This window comes from Haliotis rufescens, unplaced genomic scaffold (genome assembly GCF_023055435.1).
Source record: "Haliotis rufescens isolate VD_foot unplaced genomic scaffold, xgHalRufe1.0.p SCAF_1, whole genome shotgun sequence".
NCBI lineage: Eukaryota > Metazoa > Mollusca > Gastropoda > Lepetellida > Haliotidae > Haliotis > Haliotis rufescens.
The window spans coordinates 32,564,292-32,574,104 of NW_025963779.1; the positions used below are offsets into that span (position 1 = coordinate 32,564,292).

Below are 9,813 nucleotides of genomic sequence, written 5' to 3' on the forward strand. Positions count from 1 at the left end.
TTTTTGTTTTTTTTAAAAAAGCAATTGTGAGGGAAGCCAAATGTAAACATGCCTTTTTCTTGAGAAGTATTTTTGCTAGTATTAACACCACTCATTATCACTACACTGAAGAGATATATTCCTGTTAAATTTATTTATATACTTTATACCTCCAACAGCTTCTTATTTCAATACATCGTGTGTGTGTGTCTGTGTGTGTGTCTGTGTGTGTGTGTGTGTGTGTGTGTGTGTGTGTGTGTGTGTGTGTGTGTGAGAGAGAGAGACAGACAGACAGATACGTTTAAACTAAATTAAAACGTTTAAGCCTCAGGACTATGCATACTTGTGTCTCTTTTCATAAAACAACATTGCGTTCTTCCTGGCATTAAATGAAATTGACAAGGCGTAACACACAGTAGACTCTTACTCTACATTGCTGCTCTTGGATCCCCGGATGTCGATAATTACTCCGGGCACAATAGGCGCTGGTAGGGGAATACTGTTTTCCGTCTGCAATGGGATGTTCGGGTATGGATTATTTGCTCGTGGTGCATTATTGGCAGTATTGGTTTTAAGTTGTGCAGCATACATGTGGATGAAATGATGGCATTGGACCGGAAGTGCTCAAACCTTTATTATTAAGGTAGATTTCCTTTTCAAAACTGTACTGCATTGGGCATGCGTTTTTCCTATCCGGATTATATTTTAATGCTCTTTAGTCGCAATTGAGGTCGCTAGAGGAGTAGGAATTTCTGCTTCAAAGCTGTGCTGCATTTTCGAGGGACGATTCAACTACTTTGCTCCACACATGCAAAAAATATGTTTGGGAGAGTGGTTTGCCTTTGCATTCATGGTACACGGCTTGCAGCATCGACATTAATTCTATCTGATCAAGTTTGTTAAATACACACTCATCAGTTCGTCATTGGCATCGTCACGTACATTTGTCAGAGTCTGTTCAGTTGCTAATGGAGCATTATTTGTAGACACAGTGTTGAAGAATTTGCAAGATCAATCGAAACATCTTTGCTCCACATATACTCCAATTAATTTTGAAACATTGCTCTACCGTACCCGCTTGGAGCACATATTGGACCTTCTGACAGTGCCACTCAATTCATCTCTTCTATTTGTTCCAGTTTGTTACACAATGAATTCTTTCTCGTGTCCTGTATGAGAGTGTGGTGAGTCCCTGTCCACCATTCTTCAGAGATCTATTCAGTTCCTCATTTGTTTTTGACTTCTAAATTTTAACGGACGTATAGGTATGTGTGTGTGTATGTCGTATGGCTTATGAAATATTCTGCTACCAAGCGTGCTTAACAATATATTTTATGTCACATGATAAAAGAATTCGCCCATCATCGCGGAAGATTCGATTCGCCCAGACTATTTGTAGTGCATGTATGAAGTACAACCTCCTTTCTTGTGTACATTAAATATGCATTCAATGTCTTTGGAGCAAAATACAACGCTTCTTGTCACCATGTCTCAGCTGAGTGAGCGAGGTCGGGCGTGTGGTACAATGTCACCTGACCACCAAATGTATGTTGGCTCTAACGACAAACAACGTTCTGGGGACATAGTCTGGCCCTGATGGACAATGAGGTAGCCGAGCAAGTCGTTAATGCGTTCGCTCGTCACGCTGAAGGCCGGGCTATATTCCCCACATGGCATGGGTACAATGTGTGAAGCCCATTTCTGGTTTCCCCTGCCGTGGGGGGCACGGGTGGCCCAGTCGTCTAAGGCGCCCCGATTCGCTGTGCAGAGTTGCGTCCCTTGGGCACGCCAGAAACCTATGATTGTGGGTTCGAATCCCGGTTCGCCCCAATTATGTTTCTAGGTTTGTCTGCACCCCACCCGTGCTCGTGGGTTTCACTGAAGTGGTAAACGTCTGATACCTGCATCACTTCGGGCTTTCCTCCCACATTAAGCTGACACGCCGTGATATAACTGGAATAATGTTAAAAGCGGCGTTAAACCCAACTCACTCACTCACTCACTCCCCTGCCGTGATATCGCTGGAATATTGCTAAAAACGGCATCAAAATCCAAACTCACCCACTATTCTGAGTGTGTGAGTATGGTTTTACGCCGCTTTTAGCAATATTCCAGCAATATCACGGCGGGGGACACCAGAAATGCACTATTCTGATCCTTACTCCCACAAGGTGAGGTCTTATAACAAGTGAAGAATATATTTAGGAGATAAACCTACTATGTTTTGAAAATTGATGTAGTCCCACTGTAGAGTACATATCTCTTATTTTAATTTGGAACTGAGCGCTTTAGCCTAGCCGGCATTTTACGACACGGTGGATTGCATGTTTGTGACCCGTCAGTTTCATGATTCCCCGGCATTCGACGCCAGCATTTGAAAGAAATGAGAATTTTGGCCCTGACACGCGTGTTCTGAAATGAATTTCATCATGATTGATAAGCTGTTGTCTTTAAGCTGTGACTTCAGTGATGTTGGGACATTTGTTTACAATTGAGTTACCGTTGCCCTTTCGAGGGGAGGAGTGTTTTCTGGTGGACTTTCAAAACCCCTCCTGTCAAATCCTTACGGTGGTGGTTGAACATGGCGGAGATGGCAATGAATATCCATCACAATAAGGTTTGTAAATAACATGCTGTCACGAATAGAAAAAAATAAAACACTGTCTTTTAATGTTATATTTTACATTCATTCAATGAAGAAATTACCAGTTAGGCACCGAACATGTCCCTAACTGTTTCATAAACGTTATCATTTGTATGAAAAAGAGATGCCTTCGTTAAGTTTTGTTATCTCATCGTTGAAGCAGTCAGGGATACGGCCTAAAACGTCAAAATCTTCGCCCAAAACATCCGATATCAAACGTTTTTCCTCGACTAGACGCTCGGCCATCTATCACCCTCGCGAGAGTCGTTGACACGCCTGTGATAGTACCTGGCTTGTATGAGGGCCCGAAGTGATGCAGGTCTCAGACGTTTACCACTTCGGTGAAACCAACGAGCACGGGTATGGTGCTGACAAACCTAGAAACATAATCGGGGTGAACCGGGATTCGAACCCACAATCATAGGTTTCTGGCGTGACCAAGGGACGCAACTCTGCACAGCGAATCGGGGCGCCTTAGACGACTGGGCAACCCGTGCCCCCCAGATTATCAGAGAATGCATGTATTGGAACAAAAACGTCAGTGAACAGAGCAGGTGTTAATTCATTCGAAGACAGTATTTCAAATAATAACACCTGGAAGGTGTACCAAACTGTTAATTCTAGATAACGTTGGTTTCTTCTTTTAAGTATGCACTTGTAAGTATCTTACCGTGTCGATCCACTCATCTTGTTTGCACACATGGCTTGATCCACTCTGTTGTACCCAGACTCCAGCACTGAAGCAGTGGGAGTCCGCTGGACCTGTGCCTGGATACAGGGAAAACCCATCCTGGCACACACTAGACTTGTAGAAGAGGCAATTGGCTGTAAAAGTCAAAGAGAAAAATGGAAGGGATTATTTTAATATAAATGACCCCGCAATATGTAAGTCACATTTGTTTGTTTGTTTTTTTGTTCTTTAACGCCGCACTCAGCACTATTCCAGCTATATGACGGCGGTCCGTAAATAATCGAGTCTAGATCAGTCAATCCAGTGATTGACATCATGGGCATCGATCCACGCAATTGGGATCGATGACATACATCAACCAAGTCAGCGAGCCTCAGCATCCGATCCCGTTAGTCGCCTCTTACAAAAAGCATAGTCGCCTTTTACGGCAAGCAGGGATCTGTTTGTCATAATTGGGCTAGGAATAACTGGAATCAGGAATCAGGAATGTGCCTGATGAACATAATTTTTTAAAATACTTCAATATAAAACATCAACAAGAGGGAATAATCAGTTTGCATTATCTACCGAAACAGTCTCAATTAGGCACAAAGGTTAAACAGTGATGACAACTTTCATATGTATTGATCAGTCAAAATCAGTTACCAAATACAGTTATGAATTATTATATATTAACACTAGAAAGTTGATTGCGTAACAAGCAATACGACTCGTGAAGATCCGGGATAGAATAGGTCTTAAGCAACCCATGCTTACCATAAAAGACGAGTATGTTTGTCGTAAGAGGCGACTAACGGGATCGGGTGGTCAGGCTCAACCAAACAAACATTTGAAACCCAGTGGCGGATTGTTTCGTTTGGGGGACAATTTCGTCATTTTGTATCGTCTATTTTACGCTTTTTTCCTTTTTCAAATAGAATGTTGGTCAAGCATTTGTGATTGAGTATGTCCTAAAGTATTAAAATCTGTAAAGTTGCTATGTTGAGTTTACTTTCCGTGAAACGTATGCAGTCGACGAAGAGCGCAAACGGAGGGCGGTCTTGCGCGATCAAGCTTGTAATTTTGGCTTCACCTCCAAAAAAGATCGTATATGGAGCCTCCTTATATAACGTCTCTGCCTCCGCTGTATTTTCGTTTCAGTTAATAAAATTGATAGACAGGACTAAAGTGCTTAACCTTATGTATGCGCGGCCGTCGATGTTTTGAATATGATATTTGCATTAACGATGTTACAATCTATCCAATTCTGCAAGGTTGTACCTAGTTATGGTACTTGCGCTTCAATAACAAACTACAGCGCATCTGGTTTAAAGAAACTCTTCCAGTTAGAGAAAACGCATTCCCAACTACGCCCATTTGCCCTGAGAATAACATGAACCAAGTTCCACTGGCTCTGAAAGTACAATGCTTCTCGATTACGCGGCAAACGTTTTAAAAGTCTACGACGCTGTTGATAGCCTTGACCGTTGAAACGACTGTCCAATGTGTGGAAAGGATTCCCAGGGCTATAATACATCATGTAATATCACTGGGATACAAACTCAAGTGCGATGGCGGTAAATTTCGCCAGAACCTTAAAGCATCCCCATTGGCATGTGTTTATGAGCGTACCAGTGTCTCATTGGGTACCAAGGTTGCGATCACAGCATGGATGGACATAAAAAACAAGACATTTGAAACAATCTTGAAATATCAGTTGATGAATCAACTCGGAGCGTGTTGCCTTTTTGGGTTCCAAGGTTGCGATCACAACCATCTGAAATTTCAGTTAAAGGATACTGTATTTAATCATGAAAACGAAGTTTTTGTTTGTTTGTTGTTTAACGCCGCAGTCAGCAATATTTCAGCTCTATGGCGGAGGTGCCCCTGAGGAATATCTAGAGAAATTTATTATTGGGATAACACTATTACGTTTTGGGGGGCATTATTCTTATTGTATTAATAGAAGGTATTTGGATCAAAGGGCCCATGTTTAACTTACCAGCATAGTACTTGAAACCTGGGGCGGATATGGCGTGCGTGAGATCAAAGAAGGCCCGCTTGAACCTCCTGCATTCTCCTGAGGTGGGGTTCAGAACAAACATGTTGCAGCTTGGGTGACGGAAACAGTCGGAAGAACACTCCGTCAAGGCTTTCTCAGCCGTGTAGACTTTCACCAGTAAAGCATCTTGGTCGAAAGTCTGGTCATCTAGGCCCTGGTGAAGGTGGTACGAGAACTGACCACACGTGTTCTGACCAAAAGCAGAAGAAAACCACGCTTCCAAACTCAGAAACAACAGAAGAGGAAGGTGGTGTCCCATGACCGCGCCTCCTGAAAGCTGCGTGTTGGCCATCTGCTCTTCTGGAAAGTGGGAGAATGAATGGTGATGTCCCGTGACAAAGTCAAAGGAACGGGTCTGGGCGTCAAAAACAAACGACGTTTGTCTACTTCGGTAAATACTGTTTCAAGGAATGTTACTGACAAGAATAGAACAATGTTTACCCGACACATACCTAATTACGGTTCAACTGCGTTGATTACTATCGACAAATGTCACTTTCCATTATATGCAGGATAACAATGTTGGCTCATAGGAAAGTATATTCGTCATAATAGCAAATCGACTTTTAGGCTTACAAAACCATTAACTAACGGTTTTATACATCAATTACTATTGACAAATCCCATTTTCAACTTTCTGCTAGATAATGCTAATGTACCCTAATGGGAATATATACTGAACCGCAAAAGAAACGTCACCATGGATAGATATATGAGAAACCTTATTATGTCCAAACACTGTAAACATACTTGAGACATATTAAAAAGATGAAACTTGGCAAAACTGATCATCAAGGTTGAAATTAAAGTGACAAAATGTTCTTAAAGTGAAACACAACACTAGTCTCTGAGAAAATGGCATCACAAGACAGTATCTCATGTGTCCGCCATGTGCATTGATGACTTCCGTGCAACGTCGATACATGGAATGGATGAGGCGGTTGATGAAGGCCATAAGCACTTGAGTCTACACTCTGAGGAACGCCTGGCGCAGTTCAGCTGCAGTTGTCGGCCTTGGTCGGACGTCATTCAGCCGTCTTTGAATCTCGTCCCACGGGTGCTTAGTGGGATTTAAATCGGGACTGAGGGCAGGCCACTGCATGGTTCTGATGCCATTCTGCTGGAGGAAGTCTCTTGTTGCTCTCGCAGTAAGGGCACGGACGTTATCATGCTGAAACTCGTGGTTGCGGCGACGCGCCAAATGAGGTATGGCGTGTGGTCTCAAAACTTGATCAATGTATCGAGCTTCTGTGACACCATTGCCTCTCCCTGGACCGATGTTCTGGAAAACCACAGGGCCGACCCTCTGTACAAGACCAATTCCATCCCACACCATGATGCTCGGACCACACCACGAATCTCTCTCAACAATACAAGCATCCGAATAACGCTCCCCACGGCGTCGCCAGACTCTGTCTCTGCCATCTGCTGTTGAGATACAGTAACGGCTCTCGTCTCAGAAGAGGACTCTTCACTGCTGGTGGCGCCAATGTTGGTGCTGTGTTGCCCACTGAAGACGGTCCCGGCAATGACGTGGTGTCAGAATGGGTCCTCGGTGTGGCCTGTGACAGTGGATGTGTCTTCTCGTCAATCTTAGACGCACGGTGTCCGCACTAATGTGCTGGTGTGTCCCCATGGTCTATCGAGCAGTTTCCGCAGCAGTAACAAAGCGATATTGAAGATGCTGTCGCACAATCTGACGATCGTGACGTCGGGTGGTGACCCTTGTTCTTCAACTACGTGGTCGGTCATCTGTAGTGTTGGTGGTCTAGTACCGTTGCTGGAGCCTGTAAATGGTCCTTACGTGGACTTGAAATGCATTGGCTACTTGCGGGGCGATTTGTCCAGCTTGCAATCGTCCAAGGGCTTGGTGTCGCATATTTCTTGTAAACCTTGGCATGTGGTAGCAATTAAATAACGAATGAATGTCATCCGATCTGGGTGGATTTTAAAGTGCAGGAAATGGGGGAACGCATGTGCATCGGGTTGCCATGGTCGTTGCCGTGATGCGTTTGGGCGATCGGTTTTTTTGTCATCTGCTTTGTTTTTTTATCATCAAATTTCATTTTTCCGGACAAGGTAATGTTAAATTTTAGAAACTTTGACAAAAATTTAAATTACAACTTTTCATGCAATGTTACTTGGGTGACGTTTCTTTTGCTGTTCAGTATATATTTGTTTTCAGTGTAAATTCGCGTTGATGGACATTTTAGGCTGACACAGCCATACAAACATTAAATGAAGCTCTCCATAGAAACGTACTTTGACACGAAATGTAACTTGACAACAAAATAGCTTACACAAAGAGGGGATGGTATTCCCCATAGACCTTCACTAACAGTAAAACCCATATGTAAAGACGTACCTTGAAAGGATTCAAAGGGATTATTTGCCTAGCTATTTTGTCTTTGTCTTTGGCGAGGCCAATCATTAATGTAGTTAATGTTTGTACAGATATGACTCGTATGTTCTTGCTTCGGAATTATTTTGTATTGCAAAGTGTTATTGATCCGAGTGTGTTTAGTTGTATTCTTCTGTTTAAAGCGGCGCCAATCTCACTCGCTCACAAATTTCAAAAGTAGGTCGGCATGGTATTTTGCACATCATATACAACAGGGGCAAGTACACATTGGTGCATAGTGTCGTGTCCCGGAAGGATTTGTTCATTTCAAAAGGGGAAGTCCATTAACTTTAGATCTTTTCTTTTCATCACGTGGATTCCAGCAACGGAAAGAAGTTACAATTAGTTACGAACATAGAAAAATAAAATCCAAAAAACTATTTCCATTATAAATAAATAACAATTTACTTATTTGGTTGTAATGTTTCGTCCCCAAACCTTTCTTTTATAGTTTACTCAGCACTATCGGTATATGCTACTGGGCTTATGGTGAAACTCGAAAGTCCACCAGCTGAATCATCTACCCAGTTCAAGTAAATATCTAACGTCAGAATTACAACCAGAATAATAACTCATCCCTCTTTCATACAATCCTGTGGATAGTTTCTTGTCACTATGCATCTTTAAGTACAGATTTAAATATGAAACATTCTCCCTGGTCTGGTGGGTAATCTGTGGAAGGTAATAGGCTATTTTACCAATATTGAACGATATTAGATCATCGACATACGCGACGCTTAGTTGTAGCTCGCATCACGGACCTATATATCCATACACTGCATGGATTACGCATCACAGTTCAATCTGTTAGGTTCTGCTTAGATGAGGGTGCAAGCTTTGAGTGGGGCATTTATGTTAATCCAGTAGAACCTGCTCACCGTTCCTTGATATATGATACATACCCGTTCTTTTCCACTTGCCATGTATCAGTGTCAAAGAGTATATGTTCCTGAAGTGACCTTGTTCCTTTGTACTATATTTTTCTTGGGGAATTATTCCCATTAAACAGTTTTTTCCACGATATATTTACTGTGGAACCGACATCATAGCATGCCTTGTAGATAGAGTTCCTCATGTAGTGAGTGAGTGAGTTGGGTTTAACGCCGCTTTTAACAATATTCCAGTTGTATCACGGTGTGTCAGCTTAATTTTGGAGAAAAGCCCGAAGTGATGCAGGTCTCAGACGTTTACCACTTCGGTGAAACCCATGAGTACGGGTATGGTGCTGACAAACCTAGAAACATAATCGGGGGGAACCAGGATTCGAACCCACAATCATAGGTTTCTGGCGTGCCCAAGGGACGCAACTCTGCACAGCGAATCGCGGCAACCGTGCCCCCACCTGTAGTGAAGAAGCAAATAAAATGCTTTGCTGTCGCTTTATAACTCACATACATAAAACTCGCACATCACTTACGATAACGAGAAGAAGTCGTAGAAAAGGAATGTCACTGTAAACTGTGCTATTTACGTGAATGAAGCAATCCATGTTCATTCTAGTCAGTTAAGACTGCCTGTTATGTGGTCTGAGGACAGCTAGCTCCTCGTATGTGTTTGGTGTGCAACCTTGTACTGTTTCATAGTTCGGGAATTGTCAAACAATTTTTTACCGGTAAAGCATCTTGGGTTTTGTCATCTAGGCCCTGGTTAAGGTGGTACGAGAACTGACCACACGTGTTCTGACCAAAACCAGAAGAACGCCAGGCTTCCAAACCCAGAAACAACAGAAGAGGAAGGTCATGTCTCATGACTGCGCCTCCTGAAAGGTGCGTGTTGTCCATCTGCTCTTCTGGAAAGTGGGAGAATGAATGGTGATGTCCCGCCGCCAGAAGAATATCTCTGACAAACGTGTCCACACGTCGTTTATATATTGATGTGTAGTTGTCAACGAATACTTCTGAAAATATTGACGTGGTACAAGGTTTTCGGAGGATAGAACTATGCATGCTGTGTAAATACATACTTCCGGTTTAACGTACACCGATTATCATTAACAAATCTCACTTTCCACTATATGCAGGATAACACTGTTGACTCATGGGAATGTATTTGTTTTC

At 42.7% G+C, this 9,813-nt stretch overlaps 1 protein-coding gene across 1 annotated transcript; it reads right to left on the bottom strand.

Annotated features, from left to right (window-relative positions):
- Positions 1-402: 402 nt before the first annotated feature.
- LOC125371724 lies at positions 403-5,654 on the bottom strand. Its single transcript, XM_048380397.1, has 3 exons — positions 5,296-5,654; positions 3,294-3,448; positions 403-489 (listed from the first exon to the last, which is right to left on the bottom strand). The coding sequence occupies exons 1-3, from the start codon at positions 5,645-5,647 to the stop codon at positions 403-405; spliced, it is 594 nt and encodes a 197-aa protein (XP_048236354.1). The 5' UTR covers positions 5,648-5,654.
- Between the last annotated feature and the right edge of the window lie 4,159 nt (positions 5,655-9,813).

Bases quoted from the DNA above. Each gene is read 5' to 3' on its own strand.
- LOC125371724 (XM_048380397.1), bottom strand. From the start codon at position 5,647: ATGGCCAACACGCAGCTTTCAGGAGGCGCGGTCATGGGACACCACCTT. The intron at 3,449-5,295 runs GTAAGTTAAACA...TGACTTTTACAG, and splicing joins AGGTTTCAAGTACTATGCTG to CCAATTGCCTCTTCTACAAG. The intron at 490-3,293 runs GTAAGATACTTA...ATCCCATTGCAG, and splicing joins AAGATGAGTGGATCGACACG to ACGGAAAACAGTATTCCCCT.